The sequence below is a fragment of the Galleria mellonella genome, unplaced genomic scaffold, assembly GCF_026898425.1.
Source record: "Galleria mellonella isolate WM207_F2 unplaced genomic scaffold, CSIRO_AGI_GalMel_v1 utg184, whole genome shotgun sequence".
Classification (NCBI taxonomy): Eukaryota; Metazoa; Arthropoda; class Insecta; order Lepidoptera; family Pyralidae; genus Galleria; species Galleria mellonella.
This window is the reverse complement of record NW_026442025.1, coordinates 1,013,758-1,037,392: the sequence shown is the minus strand read 5'-3', so window position 1 is coordinate 1,037,392 and position 23,635 is coordinate 1,013,758. Positions and strand designations below refer to the sequence as shown.

At 35.3% G+C, this 23,635-nt stretch overlaps 2 protein-coding genes and 1 pseudogene across 2 annotated transcripts; 1 reads left to right on the top strand and 2 right to left on the bottom strand.

The window, feature by feature from the left end:
- The first annotated feature begins 2,042 nt into the window (after window positions 1-2,042).
- Window positions 2,043-6,934, top strand: LOC113514094 (uncharacterized). Its single transcript, XM_026898085.3, has 3 exons — window positions 2,043-2,310; window positions 3,145-3,335; window positions 4,466-6,934. Exons 1-3 carry the CDS (start codon window positions 2,061-2,063, stop codon window positions 4,829-4,831), a joined length of 807 nt encoding a protein of 268 aa, XP_026753886.3. The 5' UTR covers window positions 2,043-2,060; the 3' UTR covers window positions 4,832-6,934.
- A 783-nt stretch (window positions 6,935-7,717) lies between these two features.
- LOC128200415 (uncharacterized) lies at window positions 7,718-9,983 on the bottom strand. The gene is made up of 2 exons (XM_052893802.1): window positions 9,793-9,983; window positions 7,718-9,534 (listed from the first exon to the last, which is right to left on the bottom strand). Exon 2 carries the CDS (start codon window positions 9,170-9,172, stop codon window positions 7,718-7,720), a length of 1,455 nt encoding a protein of 484 aa, XP_052749762.1. The 5' UTR covers window positions 9,173-9,534; window positions 9,793-9,983.
- Window positions 9,984-16,092: 6,109 nt separating this feature from the next.
- Window positions 16,093-17,475, bottom strand: LOC128200397 (uncharacterized; annotated as a pseudogene).
- Window positions 17,476-23,635: the final 6,160 nt, after the last annotated feature.

Below are 23,635 nucleotides of genomic sequence, written 5' to 3'. Positions count from 1 at the left end.
GGTAGCATTATGTGCTATTATCGAATCTCAATACAATAAGGAATTCTAAAAATATCAACGTATCTTGGCAATGTTGACATGCACGTCATTTGCATCCCTAACAAGAACTAACTACCAAATACTGAGGGGAAGGAATTTTAGTAATAGGGTCTAATAGTCCCATTTATTGATAACAATATATTTTTTTGATACAACTTTACAAACTTACAAATATTCTTGTATAAAAAAATAAAAATATAAAAAAATCCGAGGAGGACCGCTATAGAATTCCTCTCCCCAATATAGGGTATATTAGGAAGATGGTTGGAAACCATCTTGATTAATTTTTGTAAAATTCCTCATTATGGTCAACTGACCTGCTTTCATACTCATCTTTCATCTCTCACTAGTGCCCCGCCAGCGTATACCAATAGCGCAGGCAGGTTTACCTTTCCATTATTATCCAATAAAAACCTACCAAATATCAATAGGTAGATATTTCGATCTTAACATAAAAAAATTTGTTAATACACGTCTTATCTTATATATATATATATATATATATATATATATATATATATATATATATATATATATATATATATATATATATATATATATATATATATATATATATATATATATATATAATAGAATGGTAATGCCGCCTGCGCTAACAGTAACTGCTGGCAGGGTACCAGTGAAGAAAAATAGGTGAGAATGAAAAGGTCAGTTAGCACGTCGTGATGAATAAATACACTTGGAATTCAGCACAATAATTTCCAGGGGTGACCACGTGTAAGTCGACCTGACAAAGCATATTGCTAGCAATAGGACTAGTAGTCCGCATTACTAACAATCCTTCCTTTCTCAATAATTTTTAATTAGGTATATTTGAACTGCACTGAATACCGTTTTTAATATTTTTAAGCTATTGTATAGCTTCTATCGCGGGCCTTGAGCGCGGAGACCGAATGTAAAAATTCCATAACGGAAATGGAACCTAACACCCCCCACTCTTACGGCGGCAGAGCGGTGCGAGGACGGAAGCCGTGCATCGTCTAACGTCGTTTCAGTTCGGCAGACTTCGGCACGGTGTTTGTGTGCGTGCGAGTAGACATATGCGTGTAGACTAGCCGCTGACTGCTCATTATTGATTCTATCTCTTTTATTAGATACAATGCTAGGTGAGACAGCGTGCTTTTTGCGAGCTGCTCCGGAATTGGACGAATACGTAAGCAGCTGTTGTGAGAATGTATATAGGTGTATAGGTATCTATCATCTATGTCCAACAGTGAATAGCTGTACGCGTAAAATTTGCGTATAAAGTGTTTTAATATTAAATATGAATAAACAAAGTGCATTTATTAATGAAGAAAGTAATGAAAAAATAGTGAAAGAAAATGAGTGAGTACTATATATAAATACACCTAAATTTTGGATTTTGAAATGAGCGATTTTAAAAGTAGCCCTCTTTTACACATAAACATAAACATATAGTTTAAATTTTCACTATTCCAATATATATATATATATATATATATATATATATATATATATATATATATATATATATCCCCGATATAATAGCCATACGTCTTTTTTGTCTGACTACAGCCTTATTTTGTTGCATTGCCAGATCAAGTACTTTTTTCACAAATTGAGGTAAAAGATTTATTATCCGAAAAATTTTGGAAGAATAGATTTTAGAAAAATTGGAATAATTCCTTCAAACTTTTGGGCGATAGTTTTATTACTTGTAAACTGTATATAAATAAATAAATACAATAAACCAAAAGCAGCAATATAGATGTTGAGATGAGAGATATGATGACAGAAAGTAAAATAATCTAAAAGTAGAAACGAAACTAATGTTTTTTCGTCATTAACTTTAGCAAAACGTAATGAAAAATGACACAAGTTCATTTCTAGATAAAAGTTTTGGAAATCGCATCGATTAAAAGAAAAAAAAAATTGTTGGTTAAAAATAAAAATTCGCATCTGACAACCCTGATGTTTAATATAATCTGTTACTTGTCAGTAAGACAACTATAGTCCATAATCTATGGATCGGTCTATTCATGTCATTTGTTGCGTTCTCTATAAAAAAAAACCATCTTTTTTACCTGCTAACGGTAACAATATTGGTATTAATAATAATTATGCCTCGTAAACCTTGCTACTGGACGCGAAAGTTGGAGTTAGATTTAGTAGAGTTTGTACACCAAAGAGATTTTATTTGGAAGCCGATTGGAAATACAAACCACCATATTCAACAAAAGTATAAGGCGTACGCAGAGTTCGCCGCGCGGCTGGGCCGAGGTTTTACAGGTAAGATTTAGCAAATTTATAATTTTTTAAACCGTAAAGGCGCCAAAAGTTAACAAACAAATGAATTTTCTAATATAAGTAAGGATTTATCTCAATAATTTCTCATCATGTCGAGCCCTCATCCTGGGGAGAGGTAATTGTTACTAAGGAGATTAGCAACTCTATCGCTAGCAATATACGGTATATCAAGTTAACCTCCATCGCGCAGTTTCTTCTGAATACCGTCGTGATTTATTTATTGCATACATCAGGATGGGCTAACTTGCTTCATCCTCGCCTATCATCTCTCACTGGTGCCATCCAGTGTATACCGATAGCACAGGGGACGTTACCATTTCATTATCATCCATTAAAAAAAAGCCCTTATTATTAGCAATACACAATTGATTGGTAGAGAACACTGTCCGGTGTTAAGTCCGCTAAATGTACATAGATATGTCTCCTTGATATTTCATAACTGAATTATCACCATTCATATTCAATAAATTTCTGTAACACAATTTTTTTTTACATCTATTTCATGCATGTTTCTATGCATATCTATGGTTTGACTCGGTGATTCAGTTTGTAGAAATATAGCAGTGACATTACAAAAGAAAGTAGTTTTTTAATAATGTCACAAATTTACCAAAATAATAATTTAATTAATATGCTTTTGCACATTCACTTATAATAAAGATAAATATTATATTTTATTTTTTTTTATATATGAGGGTAAATTATTATTAAATTTCCATCATTCATGTCTATAGGCAATGGTTATTATTTACCATTAGGTGGGCCATCAACATATGTGCCATTGGAAATACTGTAAAAAAAGATTTCTTATTTCAGCTCGTTCTGTTAGAGACCGCTGGGTGAACATAAGGAGCACCTTCAACCACAACCTCAGAAGGGTGGATAAGTCCAGGGAGAATGCTAGTAATGCTGCCGATATCTATGTGCCCTGCTGGCCACTGTGGAAGCCCTTGCAATTTCTTCGCGAGGCACATAGAAAAGATGATTCTGCAGTTGTAAATTACGAGGTGAGCTTGTGACTTATTTTGTTTGGCTGTAAATAGTACACGGTGTAAGTTTTTTTTTATGCGTAACAATGGTATGGTAACCCCGCCTGCGCTAACGGGATACGCTGGCGGAGCACCAGTGAAGGGTGATAGATGAGAATGAAAACAGGCCAGTTAGCCCATCATGATGAATTCATCAGGAATTAACCATGATAGTTTCCAGGGGGAACTGTGAGGAGGTCGAGCTGGTTGGGTATATTGCTAGCAATGGGATTCTCAGTCTACTACATACTAATAAATATGTTATGATAATATATATTATGATAATATGGATGAATGGATTTAATATATGAGGAAGTTATATCCTAATTTATATACTATACTTTATAAATACATAGAATACTTTATGTACTTACTGATTCACATGGCTGAAGTCACAGACTACAGCTAGTTTCATATAAAACCATTCAGTATTTTTTGCATGAAACAGTAAAAAAAACATCCATCCAACCTCATATTTCCTCCTCACCTCACAGAGGAATAATATCTGAGTCCTCAGGAATGGCAACACATGGGAGGTATCATGGGCGGAACAGTATACTCTGTTATGCCCATGGTACTGCTTATGTCTATAGGCGACGGTTACCACTTTCCATCAGGTGGACCGTCAGCTTGTTTGCCATTCTAAGTTGTATAAAAAAAACATTTTTTTTTTTTATTTATAATAGTAATAGGATAAATAAAAAAAATCATATTTTTTTATAATAATTTGTTTTCATGAATATTATTAATTATTACTATTGAATGGTATAATATATTAAAGAGTCTATATAAAGTTTGTTTGTTTGTAACATTTTATTGTACAGTAAAGTCTTAAATTATATGATACACAGAGTTCTTAAGAAAAGAATGAGTACAATAGTGGACTTATCCCATAAAAGGGATCTCTTCCAGTTAACCTTTGAATGTCTGTTAGAAATTGTGAATTAAAAAGTATTTTTATTTCATTTGACATTTATTCAAAAACCAGTTTTAAGAATATTGTTACTAATAAATATTTAATGGACCAAAAAAATTCCAAGTTAAAAATTATTATTAATATTAAAAACATGCTCCTCCTTTCTAACAATATTCTTTTTTTAAATTTCCAGGCCAACACATCGCTGCCCAATTTAAAAAGTACAGAAGTCAAAGAAGAGGTGCAACCAGACTTGGATGATGGTGGAGTACTTAAAATTAGACAAAGAGGTCAAAGAACTAATAGGCCGCGTTATATACCATCCAGAAGCGTAAAAATTAATAAAACCAATAAATGCAAACAGTTTATAGATGACTTAGTGAGAACCATGGAACCTCTTGTCAACAATGGTTATGATAACAAAGAATCACCAAGTTACTGGTTCTTTGGGAAGCATGTTACAGAAAGGTTGAATTCTATGAGGGATATAGACGCAGAGTGTGCCAGTCGTGAAATTATTAATTTGTTGGAAAATTGGCCTCTGTGTCATACGACTTGAAGTGGAAATGGCGAGAAGCCATGATTGGGCTATGGAATTTGATGGAGTGATTGATTCATCATCGTCTTAGCTGATAAATGTCCATTACTGAATATAGGCCTCCCCTTATCGGAAGGTTTCGCCAGTAATTGTCACGCTAGACAGGCAGGTTGGCAACCGCAGTTAGGCATTGGCGATGTTTAAAGAAGGATGCTGCTGCCCATTCCTCGACCATTAAGTGTTTGCTTACTTCTTCAAAATTCTTTGGAACTATTGCAACTTGTAAATCCAGCTGCAATTAAAAAAAAACAACAGCCCAATGCCAGCTTTAGGGTGAAGAGCCAGTCGAGGGGAGGTCCAAGGGAGTCCTCAACAGTTGTAATTCAAAGACAGCAGTACAGTATCAGCATTAGGGGGAAGAGCCAGTTGAGGGGAAGTCTATGTAGGGAGCTGATGTATAAGAAAGTTAATACAAGATTAATAAAGGATTACTTTGGGTCCAAGGAATACTTTGTCATCATCTTCCAAAAGAGGTTCACAGGTCTGCCAACATATTGCTTGGGTACACCTCATAATAGGTAGTGACCTTGTTTCTTTTGTCAGTGGAAGCTCCTTTAAAAATTGTTCCCAAGTGGCTAAAGCAATCCTTACAATTGCATTTTGGATTTATTCATGGTCCTTCAAGTAATGGTCGATTCTAATCTAGTAATGCATTTACTAAATTATGTTCTTGGGCTATGTCATTTTGTAAATAAATCTCAGAAAAAAAAAGCTTATGTGGTATATTAAATATCAATATTGGAAAACTAAGATATGTTACAATTGTGGCCACTCAGTAATTGTCAATTTTCGTCAAATTGTTAATATCAATAGGTGGTTATTGAAAATTGGACATCCATTTTATATGGGTATGGCATGTTCAGGGTCACTCAAATAATTATCAATGTTAAGACTCTATTTTTGATCAATTACTAATATCGGAAGTTTGTTTCATCTCTTGCTGTATCTACGCGTTTGTTTTTAAAGGCAATAAAAATATTTATTAGGTAATTATGTTCTGACGGTCGGTGATAGGTTTTTTTAAAACAAGAATACTATTTAAGTTCACAATGTCATTTAATTTACAGAGTCTTTATTTAAAATTAGTAATTATATTTATGAGTCGTGATTAATTCCTAAAATATACACCGTACGTTCGCGACTTAAAATATACTGGCTTCTCACTGCCCTGTCGTATTCCCTTTTATCGATTTTCTTTGTAAAGTATGTCTTCATTCTTTCTGGGAATTTGTGTGGTGGGAACAGCTATTGTGCAATATGTATTGGTATGTTGTAGTATGGTTTGGAAGGGGTTTGCATCCGTAACAAGGTTAGTCTTAATTCGTAGTCGTCTTCAGTCTTATTTTTTACAGAACTATCTCGAAAGCAATTAGAATTTATTATTCTATATGTCTGTTTACTATCTAAATTTCGAGATTAACATCTCTCGGAATTATCTTATGTTTTATTAAACAAGCATACTTTTTTCGATTATTGTTGATTCACTGATTGTTTTCATAGCATATATCTGTATGCATTTCAATCCAATAGTGTCGAAATTTGAATATCAATATCATAAAACAACAAAAAGATAAAAACAAAAATAAAAATGAATTAAAATCAATTGAATAAAAACAATACTAAAAACAACAAAAATCAATAATTAAAGACAATTTTTAATAAAAAAATCTTACATCATCGTCATTGTCTACAATTTTGGTGTCTGCAGGATAATTTCGAAGCCAATAGAATACATTGTTATGTATGTCTATTTATTATCAAAATGCGAAATGATATGTCTTATTAGCAACATAGGCTTTTGTTCTGAACATGAATACATATTGCCCCACGATAATGGTGTTCTTAGTATTGGTGTGTTGCTTGTCAGTCGTACCTTGACTTCGATTAATGTTATTTCTACCTCTATGTCGAGGTAACTTCATACAGGTGGACGTTCTTGGTTGTTATTATTTTCCTGATAGTCTAATATATGTTAAAGATTTATTTTTAATTTTACATTTAATCACGAAAAATATGTAACAATAAACAAAAAGCTATTGTTATGGTTATTGCTTCCATAACCATAACATAGGGTAGGGCGGGGCTAAAAGGTCCATTTTGCGTATATTGTGTCATAACTACGTACGTTTAAGGTTCCTGGGAAAGACTTTAATAATAATAGAAAGTTTAATCCTTCATCTATAAGTTGCCATAGGTGAATACGGCCAGAATTTACCAATGCGCCCAATATGGGCGATACAAAATGTAATGTCAAATGGTCCTTTTTACCCCGCAGGTGGGGTAAAAAGGACCAGTCTTGGGGTAAAAAGAACCACGACAACTAAATCATATTTTGTGGTCAAATGTAGGAAATAAATAAAAATAAATAATCTTTATATTTATTATATTTTAATCGACAGATATGTTGCGACCTATTTTGCACTGGTAACTAAGTTATATAATTATAAGGCACAGTTATAATCAGTCTTAATAACAAATCTTTAGGTCTTTGGTCTTTTTGATCTTGATAAAGGTAACATCTTAAAACAATTGTAGTATCTCAAAATCGTACATATTCATAAAAGAAATCGGTAACATCTTTAGCAACTTAAACAATTTAAAAAAATAAGTATTTTCAACAAAAAACTAATAACTAATCTTCATCAGACTGACAATTCTTACATTCGTATGCAAGAGATGATGAGTGATGTTTGGCACACTTATCGTGGGCCCAACCTTTACAGGTATTACATTGAATCCAGCCTTCTCCTGCAACACTGTCAGCAAATGACTCGCAGCATTCCAGACAAAGACATTCTTCTTCTTCAGAACTCGAACTCGTATCTTTTTCTTGTATAATCTTTCTTTTCACTTGTTTATTTTTATTTGTATCTTTTTCTTGTAAAATCTTNTTTTCACTTGTTTATTTTTCTTCGAGACAGCTTTTTTACGAGAGACCATTTTCTTCTTCTTTTTATTTTCTTGTTCCAAAGACAACGCTTCCTTTTCAGGTGTGTCTGTTAATATAGCTGCCTTTCGTCGTTTCCTGCTGGTAACATTACGCGGTCCTGCCTGAGGGAAAGGCCTGATGGATTCCGGAGAAAATATTGATGGCTGAGCAAACAAGGATGAAGCTGACGTAGATGGTTGAGGCTCAATGTTTGAAGATGGAACTGTACAGGACCTTAATGGCAGACAATCTTTTTCAACAGCAGCTGTAGAAGACAACATTAGGTCACTTGAGGACAGCAAAACTGAGACGGTAGGCAACTGAGGCCCTACTGTAGACAACTGAGAAGGAGATACAGGAGATATACTTGCTGAAACAACTGCTACAACTTCGGGCTGCGAAGAAATTAACAAACTTGGTGAACCTGGAGAAATAGGCAACTGGGGCTCTGTAGACATAGGCGGCTGTGACTCATTAGGTACAGAAGACGTTGTTGGATTGTTCGGATTTGGTCGGTCTGTCACAAAACTTGGAGCGAAGTCCGACTCATCAAACACTTCCCGGTTGAACGGGTAAACCCCAGCTTTTTGAAACCCTTTCGAGATGTTGTTGGGAGTCAGTGCCAAAGGTAAAGCTGTTCGGACGATGCCTGGGATATCGTAAATGCTCATTGTTTTTCCTGGGTGGCCACGCATCCATGAATCTTGTGCTGACGATAAATACCTTTTAAACGGCCCGAAAACAGACACGTCTAAGGGCTGCAGCTTATGGGAACAATGAGGAGGATACGACAGCATCACTACTCCATTATTTTTCGCTAGATCCAACACTTCCACTGACAAGTGCGAACTGTGATTGTCTAGTAAAAGCAAAACTGGCGACTCTTTAGTTGGCTTCACATAAGTGATGAAATGTTTCATAAAAAGCAAGAATTCCGTATCAGTCATCCAGCCGCTTGCATTTCCTGCACCAATACATTCTGCTGGCCCATCTCGCACGAAATGATCTTGGTATTTCTTTCTTGGAAATACGAACATTGGAGGTATCGAAGATCCAGTTGCCGAAACAGCTACCAACAATGTTACATTAGTTCCTCTTTCAGCAGATGTGACAGACCCGACGTTTCTTTTCCCTTTGGCTGCAATTATTTTTGAAGGTTTATTTACAGTCGAGACACCAGTCTCATCAGCATTCCATATAGACGAACCTCTGAATTTGTGACGATCCATCACGTGTGCCAATTTATCAAAATATTCACAAACGTTCGTTCGATTGAAAGAGGTGGCCCTGCTCAAACTAGTAGCCTCTGGCTTCCTGATAGAGAGACGGTCATTCCTTGACAAGAATCCCGTCAGCCAGTCCTTTCCAGCCATCTTTTGTGTGCCATACCTCAGGAATCTTCAAATTATATTTTACAGCGCATTCATAAGCCAAGCGACGAACATCTTTAGGGCCTATACCGTGAAAGATTTGTGCAAGTGTCAGTAAATACTCGCAGAGAGAAGTTTCTTGTTCTTGGTTAAACACTAATCTGGGAGTGCCGTAGCCAAATTTTGGCGACTCCGGATTTTCCTTTAACCGCGCCATGAATCTCTTCAATGAAGTTCTGCTAATCTCATAGTCACGACAAACTTGCCTTATTGATTTATCTTCATTTGCGACTAAATCAGCCGCTCGCTTCATCAGCTCAACGGACTTCGTACCACGCTCAGTGGTTTTTTTATAATTCCGCATTCTGAAAATAAAATAGAAATTAATACATAGAATCAAAATAATTCGTGGGGCTTAAAGGTCCACCGCGGTCCTTTGTGCCCCAATGGTAGGTGGACTGTTGTTTTAGGTTATGTAGAAAAACAAGGTGATGCAAACAAAAAAACAATGGCACTACGTGAAACTTAATACCACTAAACATTTATACAGAGAAATTATGTTTCGTAAGTTTAAAAATCGAACAATGAGACTAAAACTAAGTAAAATCTAAAACATTACTTACGTGTAATTTTCGCACCACTTGCGCGTACACTCTTGCCGGCTCTAGAAAATGCACTGCGCGGGGCGGCATGCGCACCCGTCCCTCGTCCCCTTCACGCACCGGTCACTCCGTTGTCTAACGTGCACTTAGTTTCGGAGATAGGCATGGTGGACCTTTTTACCCGCGGACCTTTTAGCCCCGCCCTACCCTACTGTGGAAGATTCGTCATTATTTCTAAACATAACATCAGCAACTTCTCTGATAGTGTTTCGACGATTATCCAAAATCATTTTCTTCACTGCTTAAATGTTTTCATCGGTTGTTGATGTGCTCGGACGACCAGGACGAGCATCGTTATTGCATCTTCTCGGCTTTCCTTAAACCGGTTATACCACAATTGAACTTGTGTTCTGCTCATAATAAACTCGCCAAACGCCACAGTCAACATTTCAAATGTCCTTGCGCATTTAATTTCTTTTTTTACACAAAACTTAATACAGTTTCTTTGATCCATTTTTTCGAATAGTAAAAAATCGAAGAGCACACCAAAACACGACTAAACTTTTTATCTGTCAAAAACAAACTGACAATCCAAAATGGCTGATATTGCCTACATATATAACAGACATGTTTTTTTTTTTTTTACAACACAGGGGGCAATCGAGCATGCGGCTCACCTGATGGTAAGTGACTACCGCCGCCCAAGATCACCCACAACACCAGCGGCATTGCAGGTGTGCTGCTGGCCTTGTGTGTACATGTGTACCGAAATAACAGAAAAAATGCGAAAATCGAACATACGTAACTCACGAAATTTTCCAAGGCCGGCTAGCGTCTGACACGCGTCTACATCAAGTAATGCCTCCAATTCTTCGTCTTTAAACTTTTTCGGTGCGCCAGAACGTTCTTTATCTTGAATATCAAAATCGTCATTTTTGAACCGTCGAAACCAGTCTCTGCAAGTTGTTTCCGATAGAGCATGTTCCCCATACGTCTCAACAAGAATTCGGTGTGTTTCAGCTGCTGATTTCTTCTGTATAAAATAATGCAATAGAATTCCCCGAAAATACTCTTTTCGTAGCACAAAACTCGACATCTTTAAGCACTCAGAACAAAATGTGGTTGACACTGTGGCAAACAGAAACACACTGGCGTTCAAGAATATGAACAGTATTTCCTGGAAATGCGTTCGTTTCAGAAATATTATCCACTTATATTACTGAAAACACCATCTGTTAGAAAACAGCGAGAACTTATTCAAGCACCTTATACATATTGAGTTGATGTACTAGGCGCCGAGAGAATATCTTCCTCGGTACGTGTCTCCTAACCAGTATTGGACAACGTTCGCGTCGCAATTTACGAAGACGATCGTTTAAAAAGTGAACTTTCCTACGCCTTTACCTTAAGATCATATAAGGTTGTCCCTTCCGCTTTTTTTGCTCTTTATTCAATGCTTTATAAAAAGTATTACAGTGATCGGATTTAGTTCAAATATGCGCCGTTTTGTTCGATAATCTGTTTCGTGGCATAAGTGCCCCTTTCACCAGATGTAACAGAGCCAACGTTTGGTTTTCCTTTTGCAGCCACTATTTTAAAAGGTTTTAACACGGTCGAAACTCCAGTTTCATCTACATTCCAAATAGAAGAAGCTGAAAATTTATATCTGTCAATTATTTGAGCCAATTTATCAAAAAAGTATTAAACATTTGAACGGTTAAATGAAGTTGCTCAACTGAGATTCGTAACTTCGGGTTTTCGTATAGATAAAGAAGTGTTTCTTTTTTTAAAAAACTGTCATCCAGTCTTTTTCCGCCATTTTTCTTTCTTGCCAAGAATCAGGTGCAGCAATTGCGAATTTTATAGCACAATCGTATACTAAGCGATGTACATCTTTAAGGCCTAGACCGTGAAACATTTGAGCTAGCATAAGCAGATAATCGCTTTAATTCTTCACTTGATCCTCAGTAAATATTTGACTTGTAGGAAGGTACCCAAAAGATATATTATTTAGTAGATCTTTCTTATATCGCGCAATAAACCTTTTCAGAGAATTTCTGCAAATATCGTAATTTTCGCAGCTTGACATAGTTTTTTCTCATCCTTAATGACCTCATTTGCAACTTATTTCATTATATCTAGTCTCATAGTCCCTCTACTTGTCTGTTTTATAACGAAGCATTCTAAAACAACAAACGAGCTCTATTAAACATGTTTAATGAAATGAAACATATGGGGCAAAAAGTCTCATCGGGTAGGGGGTATAAAACACACACTTTCATTACTTTTGAATGGAAAAAAAAACTAACTGTTGAGTTTATCCGTAGGAGGAGCCCCGAAGGTTTGTAATAAGAGGCACTACTTTAATTTTATGTTTTTTTATAATAATTTTTTAATAATATTATAATTACGTACGGAAGCCACCATAATTTGCAGAAAAAAGAGAGCGGGCGGCACACATAAGAAAGGCCAGTGTTGAATACAGATTAAATATTGTATAGGATATAGATTACTTATTCTGACATTAACCTTGACTATAATTGGATTATTTGGGGTTATTATTATTTATTACGAACATATAATAGTTGAATGTTTTTTTCTGGAAGTTTGTTTACTCTTCTGTTGTGGCAGTATGGGAACATTAACAATATCTTCAAGTGGAATTGATGCATATTGTGTCATATTGTGTAATTTTTCGGCCTACATTGGAAGCCATGTACGAGTCGCATTCTCTGTTATATGCAGTCTTGATGGGTCCAAAATATGTTAGGTCTAGTGGCTGCATACGATATGATGTATGAGGTGGAAGAGACAATAATATTATTCCATTCTGGCGACAAAGCTGATAGCAACCAAGACTAACATGGCTTTCGTGGTTGTCTAGTATGAGCAAAATTGGTTCTTCAAGAGTTAGTTTAGCAAAAGATACGAAATGATGTAACCAATCCACGAATAGGTTCTCGTTAATCCAACCAGAATCGCTAACTGCTGCGATCATATCTGCGTTGCCTCCCCGCAACACATGAGCATTCATACGCTTTCTTTTAAAAAATAAAAAATGGAGGAACATACTTTCCAGAAGCACTGAATGCGCAAACAACTGTAGTTGTCGTGCCTCGTTCACCACTTGTTGCCATACCGACTTATTTTTGGCCTTTTGGCGTTAAAATTCTTGAATTTCTTTGGACATTAGAAATACCCGTCTCGTCCACATTGTAAATATGATCACCATCAAAGTGATATTTTGTTTGCACGGTTTCTAAATAGTTAATAAACATTTTTACCTCCGTTTCATTAAAGGCTGTTGTTCTATTGAGAGACGTAAACTCGGGCTTACGATGCGAAATTTCAGGGTGTCTCCTTTTAAATCCATAGAACCAGTCTTTTCTTGCCATTTGGGATGATTTGTCAAAATTATGCTTCAATTGATTCCCTTCTGCAAATTTAAATGCTAGTTTTCGCACCATTTCTATTGTTAAACCATAAAATACTTTGCTGCACTTAATGATATGTTGTTCTAATTCTTTTTTTTGTTTGAGGTTATTTTTATTTGAGGTTAGAATCGAGTGATGCAAGCGCCGAGTACTTTAAATCCTTGTCTAATTACACGTTGATATACATAAAAGATACCAGATTTCTAAGTCATAAATGCCATAATATACAACAACTTTTCTATTACACTAAAATAAGATTAAATTGTTGAAAAAAAAAACTCAATTTTACATACCTTGCAAAGCGTGCGCAGTCTCACTCCGCCACTCACAGTCCGGCACTACGTTTGAACTCGACTCGCGATTGAGGCATTGACAATGTCTGCCATCCTTTTCTAACACACCTAAACTGACGTGTCCGGCATTACCCGCCGTCTATGATTACCCCACCCTCCCCTATATTTAATTTAGGATGTCTCTTTAAAAATGCTTTCCACCATCCAATGCCAGGCGCAAATGGATTAAGTCTTGGATTTTCCTCTGGAAACTTTTGAACACTATCCAAAATATTTTCACTCTTCAAGAATAGCTTCTTTAGGAGTTAAAACGGGCGCTGGACCCAAGCTGATTTTGTGTCCTGGATTATGTTTATAAAATCTCAGTTTGTACTAGGAAATCTACAAAAATATTATACTTGTACTTAAATTGACTCCCTTTGCCAAGAGTAATGTCGGTGTAATTAGAACCAGAGATGGTGGTAATGAGATCCACCGACGCAATGGTAACCCAATTATAACGTGTAACAAAATATTGTATAATTATACATTTTTCTTATGTGTTTATAAATTCAATTTATTTTCATTCAAACTATATTATCCTTACGAACATGCATTTTTTTTTACTATTGAAGGGTCTCGCTTTTGATCACGATCTCTCTTAATTGAAAGCAATGACGTGGTCTAAAATTAGTTGTATGTAGTTGAAAACAATTAATGCTTCATATAGACATCATAAACATAATCTTGCTTTAAACATTGGGCATGTGCCTATTCACCACAGCCCGGTATCTGTACCAAAACTTATTCGAGTTTCTAGATTTATAAGAAATCATGCATATGTAGGAATCTTCATCAACATAGTTTCTAGTATTATCATCGCAGATATAAGGATAATTAACTGATTTTGAAGAGCTGGTATCGTCTTTAATTTAAATAAATTTTTTTTTTTTTTGCTTTTGCTTTGTTCATGTTTGTTTTTCCTTCTCTTGTCTTTTTGGAAGGGAAGGACCCTTTTACTACTTTATTTTTTCCATGAGGCCTGTCTTTTTATACAGTTTTGTTTGGTGTAGCAATGATTATTTGCGAATGTTATTACTGTATTTGTTGTCAGATCTTTCGAGACATTGATGGATCTGGAGATATTATTGCCAACACAGAATAAGATTAGAGGTACATACGAGGTTTGTCCGGAAAGTACGTATAAAAGTTTTTTAAAAATTTTATTTTACAATTATTCAGGTAAATCAATTTTATCCCCTTCAAAGTACTCCCCCTGTGACATAATGCACTTGTGCCAACGCCGTTTCCACTGTGAGAAGGCTCCTTGAAAGTCCTCTGGTTGTAGGTTTCTCAGCTGCCCCGTCGTAGCTTTTTTTATCTCATTTATGTCCCCCAAATGCCGCCCCCGAAGTACCAATTTGGTTTTTGGGAACAAGAAGAAGTCACACGGGGCCAAATCCGGCGAATAGGGGGGTGTTCGGTCACCGTAATGGAATTTTTACTCAAAAACTCACGGAACGATCTTGGCGCAAATTTTTTTCATTTGAAGTTCGTTTCTTAGAATTTCGTGGACCACGGTTTTGCCCAAATTAAGCTCTTCAGCTACCTGTCTGACCGTTAAACGACGGTCCCCATTAACACAAGTTCGAATTCTTTCCACGTTTTCGTCGGAATGTGAAGTGGAAGGACGTCCTGAACGTGGGTCATCTTGAACGCTTTCTCGGCCCTCTCTGAATCTTTTTAGCCACTTGTGGACGGTTGGTTCCTTCACAGCATCATCCCCATAAACTGTTCTGAGATCGGCAAAAATTTCACGGCCATTCTTGCCGAGTTTCGAGAGAAACTTGATTACGACGCGCTGCTCTTCAACGGAAGCGGGCTCCATGCCGGCGGGGTTTCGTTAAGAGGTAACTTCACAGATGGCGTGACAAGCCAGTTCGCACCGCACGGCGGTCAGACCAGAACTGAAGCATTGTTAGGGACATAAGGAAGGGGTCCTGCGCTTACCTGGCCTCCCCACTCCTCTTTCTCGCATTCCAGAACACTTTTATACGAACTTTCCGGACAGACCTCGTAGAGCAATTTCTCTAACATATTCATCATTGTTATGGGTGCTTTCAAGAGTTAACGTTTCACATGATTGAGTTTCTTCGATATGATCTGGTATTGCAGTGCTCTGATTAGGTTGATTGGATTCTTGAGAATCTATAGTTTCATCCACTGTATTGGTAACACCAGTATTCATGACGTAATAGTCATCTTCGCTAAATAAATTCGTATTATTTAGGCTTAGACCAGTTGCTCGAAACCCACATTTTTTGTTTGCTTTCTGAGCAGCTATATCATATGGTGTGATTTTAATCGTATTATTTGAGATGTTTTCATGATGAAGACATTTCCAAATCCGATTTCTGCTGCGATACGTTGTTTTATTTATCCCACAGAAAATAGATATATTTGTACACTACGTTAAAGGAACTATGTATATTCATAGCAAATGTTCGCGGATTATGCTTATCTTTTTCAGTACTAAGAAACTGCTTCAATTATTATATTAAAGTAATTCAGTTGCGAAGCATCAGAGAGATTTAATTTTTGGTTCGCTTTTTCTTGATTCGATTAATAATTTTATTAGTGAAATGGTATTTACGATTTATTTTCAAATATTTTGTGTCAAAAGCAAAAACCAGTGAAACGTGAAAGGAAGGGGTGGCCCATTCTATGCCGGAACTACATAGCAATTGGCTATTACTGAACGTAAATATTTGACAACAATTGTATATTATTCGTTGTTAAGTATTGACGGTGAAACAGTGTCATAACGTGACGTTACTTCAGGGTACTCTACGTTTGCCTCAATAATAGTTGATGTTTGTAGAGGAGGATGTTCGGTCAAGATCGCTGGTGTCTTGTAATACATCAGGATTAAATGGAAACAATCCAGTAGCTCAGAATTCATTTATTATATTTTCATGAGTATTATATTTCGTCAAGCGTCTGTCAGGATTTTGATACATTTATGTAATAGCTTCTTGATCCCAGTGATGCTCAAAAAACTTATTGACGGATTTATTGAGGGTGGTGTCTAAATGCGCAATTGAAAATGGAAAGTGGAAAATGGACTGTATATTTGATTTTTAGGATGAAAGGAGGCAAGGTACCTGGATTACTCGATGTCTTCCCGGAGGCCGGCCGTACTCTCGTTCTTATACGATGCTGCAACATCACACTTTTACACTTCACAAAACACAAATATTGTCTATATGCAAATCTACTAAATCAGTCTATATATTGTCCAAAATACTAATTATAATGCTTTAGAAAAAATATGATAGCCGCCATTCAACGATCTCCAAGCGATTAACACACATTGCTCTAGCCGATCGGGCTCGACAAACATCTCTGTCCTTTTCAGATTCCTTGCCAAGGAAGGAGATAGATGTGGAGGAGACGTAAGGAAAGGAAAATAGGTATACAGGCGCAAACAGAGGGGTTGAAGTTCATGGGTTGTGTAACTAGGCAAACAATAAAGCACAATATCGTGCTTATCTGCTTCTTCAACAATTGTGTAATCTAGGTGCGAGGACGCTCCATCAAGGATTAACAAGACTTTCCCCTGCGTTTTATACTTCTCCAGATGCTTGATGATTTCTATAAATAACTCCGTGGTCATACTTCCTTTTGAAACCATCTTTACGAGAGATCCAGCTGGTAAGTTATCACTATATTCTGGTTTTTATCTTTGGCCTTTAAAGATGATCATTGGTGGGATATGGGTACCAACAGTATTAACACACATTGCTATGGTAACACACATGCTATGTTTCTGCCTACCCTAATGGGAGACAGGCGTGACAGATATGTATGTATGTATGCTATGGTAACATTTTCGGCATGCTCAGGTGCAATCAAATGGACTCGATAAGCTCCTTTTTGCACCAAAACAGTTTGTTGATGATGAATACCCATTATAAGTACCGTTATAATGGGCCTTATTAACCTCATGCCACGTTTTTACAAAATAACCTAATAAACCTAAAAACTTTCTCTGGATATCCTTTGTTTTGCACAACCATATTTAATAAATACAGCATTATTAGTCAATTATTGAATTTTAACGTAAAAATACTTACAGTCTCTTGGTATAAAAATTATAAAATTGCACAGTAGCTGGCCACTGCATCAACGCATCGCACGTGACTGGCAAGATGGCGGCGCTAGCGACTGCGGACCAATACGGAAACATTCACACCGACATTTTGGACGTGTGCGTAAACAGTGAAGTGTCATAGAAATGTTTTTCCGCGAAATTTGAAATGTGGGCTTTATTACCCCCTGGACCTTATTTACCTCAGGTATCTTATATTCGTATATTATACTTATGAAATAAAAGGCAATTAAATTAATTATTTATTATGAAAGATGATCACTCTCAAATGCAGTAGAAAACGCAATGATACTTATAATGTTTGCTTTAATTACGATTCAATTATTCACTTCTTTATAACTTGTAAAAATAGGTGCTTCTTCGACTTCTCCGTTGTTTCGATGAATGCGTCTATTGTTGTCAACTCGAGTAAGCGATAAGTTGCGATCTATCTCGATTTCGATCAAATAGTGTTTGTATAAAAATAGGGTCGTCTATGGCCAGCGAGGAATTTCCCAATTAAGACTAGGTGTTCTATTGTCAAGTGTATTGCGACGACTAATTTAAACCTTCCTCCTTACCTTCCTCCGTCCCTGGAGACGCCACCGACTCCCTTTCCCCTAGTGGCATCCTTGTTGGTCGCAGCCTGCCCAACCGACGACGGTTCTCGACCCATTCCAGCCCCCTCCTCTCCTTCTTTTAATTTTGTACCCCCCACATCAGAATGAGTTGTACATCCTGCACCCGCATCCTCCTCCTTCTTCGATTTCTCCAGGTCCTCCAGGACCTTGAAGACTAACATCGATGCCGAAGTGCAGACTGTACCCCTCATTCTTGATGTAATCGGCAGACCCTCTATCCATAAGGACAATGCGCCTTACCGATATACCTTAGACTTGTGTCCACCACTTTCCAGTTGGCGGTCACCAAGTCCGGATGAAAGCGCTGAATCATCTTTAGCACTCTTCCTACCTTAAGGGGGTATTCTAGTGTAGAGCAGTGAATTTTAGGTCATTTTTAAAATGTCGTAAAAAAAAAGCAATAAATATTTTTACTATCCACTTTTTTATCACCTGTTTATTAATATTATTAAAATACAAAAAAAAAAAATTAAAAAAAAAAAAGTTAAAAATTTAAATAACTGGCAGCTGATGAAGTGGGGGGTCTCAAAAAATTGGCACCTAAGTCTTGTCATGATTCCAACCCTCCTAGTCATCTGAAATGAAAAAAAAATATTATTAATCTGCAATGATGTCGCAATCGCCCGAACTAGCGATAAGTAAAAAAATTTTTTTGACAAAATGGCGACTGTTTGAAAAAAAAAGTGATTTTTTTTACTGTTTTTTTTGAGTTTCTCGATTTTTTTAAAAATAGTAACAATTGGAATTTGTGGATGTGGCTAGTTCGGGCTACAGATAGGTCTATAAACAAGACTCTTTGAAAATTTCAAGTGAATCGGTCCAGTAGAACTCGAGAAATCGTGGCAAGAGTACTGAAAAAGTCTGTTCTGAGAAAAACGCATTTAAAGTTTCGCGTGAAGTTTTTCGCTGTCAAAGTCATAAAATGATATGTTATACTTACTTTTATTTAATCTGCCTTTCCTGCTTCATAAAATCGGACCTTCTTCTACTTCAAAAAAACTATTTTCTGCGTTTCTCTCTTCCAATCGAGCAGTTCTAGCCTCCTTTGAAGCGTTGGATGTACGTATTTCAGATCGTTCAATCCGGGCGTTGTCTCGTCTCACAGCAAATGAATGAGTTTCTGACCCAATTTGCATTCCCATAAGGGTCATCATTTTTAAAATCGGAAAGAAACCTTCATTGAATATGCAAACAGCAATAAATGTTGCTATTTCAATTACCTGAGGTCCGAAATGAATATGTCCAAATAAACGAGTCCAAATAAGTCCAAATCAACGAGTTTAGAGACTCATTATTGTTCTGAGTTTCTGAGCCTAAACATTGAGTTAATAATTCATCTGACGATAAACTGTCATAAATTGGTCTAATAATTTTTAAGACTTCATCACACAGAGGAACATTATCATGCTGAAACTCCTCTTCGGTACCCTCAGATGCAGCTTTTTGCCACGCACACCAACTCTCCACACCAGGTGGGCAATACGTATGCTGTGGATTTTCGTCTGTGGAGCTATTATGATAATAAGTAGCCAAAACTGCATTTTTCATGTCTTCAACAGAGTCTGAGTGCCGACGAATTGCTAAGCCATAATACAAAGACAATTTATTTATAATTTTATCTGTTAATTTGCCTTCTCCTTTACCACCAATGCCTTTATTGTCTCTTTTCGCTTTCCGTAGCCTTGCACCCATTCTTTTTTGCACATGTCCTACGTATTCTTTTTTTTCCACTAAGGGGTCACCATCATAAGGATCCATATCGAGTATGCCTTTGAAAGTCTTAGTATCACCATCTCCAATATATTTCACGTATTTAACGCCGTGTTTTTCAATTGATCGACAAAACATCTCCATAACTGCATCTACTTCCATTTTGCCTGCACTTCCTTTGTGATTAATGGTACAAACTTCTTCATGATCCTCATACCAATCATTATACACTAAAATATCTGTATTTTTTTTATTCTTCCAAAGATTACAACCTTGACAAAAACTGAATTTGACAACCGTATCAACCACTTTCTTGCAATTTTTTGCTACAAGTGTGGTAACTCCAAATAAAGAATTAAAACCTCTTTTTTTCCAAGTCCCATCACCAGAAACTGTAAACTCCGTTGGATTGGCATTTGGATCACAAGCTGAAATTAAATCTTTTTCTTCTTTGACAGCTTTGGAAATAACGAGATTATAAACAGCAGATGCAGCTGTGTGTATATTTTTTACACAAACGTAGTAAGTCCCGATTGATAACCCTTGACAAATATCCATCAAACTACAGAAGATATTAATTCCTTCTCTGCCAACTCTTAAAACCCGCATAGCAAATATCACTTTTCGGTTCACTTCAAAGGATTTTTCAATAAATGGGCATGATGGTATATATTGTATACTCTCACAACTACATTGTAATGCAATTTTAAAACCTATTCCACGTTGAGCCTTTCTAGAAAATTTAATTTCTTTCTTGCAATTTGTACACAGAACTAAAGAAGAAATTGCCGAAAAAACAGTGAAAAACTCCAAAATACAGTACCCGTAAATATTTTCTATTATAACCTCTTCATCGTTGGATTTACTTAGCTTTGCTGCTGACGAACTAGTAAAACTGGTATTTTCTTCGACAGTATACCGATTGCCGTGAAACCGTCGTTTTTTTTTTGCGATCTGCACGCGTACTCCGATTCGGTGTAGATTTTTTTATCCATTTTATTTATTACAATTTAAATTAACACTCACAAAATATTTATGCTTTGCTCACTGCACATATTTCCACGTGTTTTTGAGGGTAAAATTTAACTTTCAGCAACTGGATGTTAGTGAACACTGTATAACATAAAGGACACGAGTCCCCTTGGGTTATTATACTACACTAAATATACACAGATACACACACACACACACACATATATATATATATGGGTCAGTATTTGATAATCGGCCGAAATCGACCTCAATATTTTAATTATATTTTTTTTGTTGTAATTCATATACAAATGATATTTTATAATAGAGTCAAGTTAAAATTTACCTAAAATTGTCGAATCCATATACTTTATTGGAATTAAGGGATTTTAGAGCAATATTTATAAAGACATAGAACAGGAAAATGACACTAGTGACAGGATAATGAATGAATCATTAGTTATTTAGTTTAGTTAGCTTATTATTAAAACTAAACTGATTGAAAGATAAAAAAAATATGACTATTATGAATTATCATATTTATTACGAAATCACGAATAATCAATGTAATAGAAACAATATTAAATTTCCCCTCTTAACATTTTCAATAACATAAAATTATATTAATGTAACCTATATTTGGTTAGTAACATATTTGACCAGAATTATTAAAACTTGAAACTTACTGAATTAATTAACAAATAAGTAATATTTTTCAAATTATAAATTAATAACTTAATTTCACAAAATGTAATTAATTCTTCTTAAAGTAAAGAAGTAAGTGTCTCATCCACCTTATTCCTAATTCTTATTCATCTAATTCAAATACCGATTTTTTAATCAGTCTTAAGTTAGAAGAAGCTTAAAAATTATTAAGTGTAAATAGTATGCTTAGTTTACAGGTTTTCAACTTAACAATACTGATAAAGTTAGAAATAATATTTTATGTTTTAAAAATAAATATGAAATAAAGCTTTTAAAAAAAGATAAAAAATAGGCAAGAAAAATAAAGCAATGCAAGAAAAAAGAGCAATACAAGAAAAAAAAAGAGCAATACAAGAAAAAAAGAGCAATACAAGAAAAAAAAGAGCAATATAAGAAAAAAGTTACTTTTCGAAAACGTTACAGGATTTAGGAGTTTGTAAAAAATCTGTTCTCCTTTGAGTAATAAAAACGGTTGAAGAAACTTTAAAATAATATCCTCAATTGATGGATCATAGCCATTATCATCAATTTCAAACAGTTCAACATCATTACTAAAAATTTTAAAAATGTCACATCTTATCTTTAAATTTCTTTATAGCAGAATATTGATGAACAAAATTCGTGTGATATGGAATGTCTTATTGCTGCTGTGGACGCTGCAGCTTCAACTTCATGCTAGAAACTATTTTTTGATATTTCTTTAGCTGATCTTTTAAATTATTTATAATTTTGTCTTTTTCCTTTAACTGTAGATGTTTTTCACGTCTATCTCTTTCCGACCTCCTATAGCCTTTTATTTTCCATCCATCTGTAATTGGTAACTCTTCGAATACGACTGGAGTCTTCATAATTAGATTGTAGTGTAATTTTGTTTTCAAAAACTGAAGCAGTCACCGAAAGATTTTTTTCTTTTCTCTATATTTTGCTTTATTTTCTCGCCACTTTTTTTTTCAATCTTTTACACCGAGGTGTTAATTCTGCAATACTTCTAATTTTACCTTTCGCTTTTTTTTTAGTAGTCTTTTTTCTTTTCTTCCAGCTGTTTCTTTTTTTATTATCACTTTTAATCCGTTGATATTTTATTTTAAAAAATTCTGCTTTCCCTTTAACACTTCTTCTCGTTTGTCTTCATTAGAGCTATAATTATTGCATACTGAAACAAAATTCAAATAAATAAAAAAATCGACTTACCTTGTATAGTCATTTTCCTGTCATATAGTCATTTGTCTGTCATGAAAATAACAGGAAAATGACCACAGGAAAATGACAAAAACGCACATATTATTTTTTATTTATTCTAATAACTAATATAATTAAAAACTCATCAGGTGATTCGAATTACACCTTAACTTATGAAAATGAATTATGAAAACTTAAATGATTTACTTACATTTCGCTTAATAATAGCTTCACAGGAAAATGACAAAGTCTATCAACAATACGCAAGAACACGTCAAAATCCGTCTAGATCACCAAAGCAACTGCCGACATGGCGTTTTTCTCCCCACCAACCACTAACACGGACGTGGCGTATATTTGAGAATTCACTCTTTTGTTTTTCACGGCAGATACAAGCGCGGCAAATTCAATTTTAAATTTAGACAGACTAATGACGTCCTGACCGTTCGCTTTAATTATAGATGAAAATTTTTAAGTTTAATATAATATTATGTTTAACAAAATACTGAATAGTTTTAGATTTATTAGTATATAATGTAAAAATAGTCAAGCTTTTATAATTTATTACTAAATCCCCAAGTTATTACTAAACAAGCTCCTTAAAATGGAAAATTCACCCGGCAGGAAATATGACATCTGGAACTTTCTTATTTTTTTTTGGTATATGAAAATCAAACATCAAGTGACCAAAGTGTGTGGATGTATAAACAAGTTATAGTACTGTAGTATGAAAATATTATTAAGTTCAAATATTATATTAAAGGTACAAAATAATTATGGGGACCTGTTTCGGCCGATTAT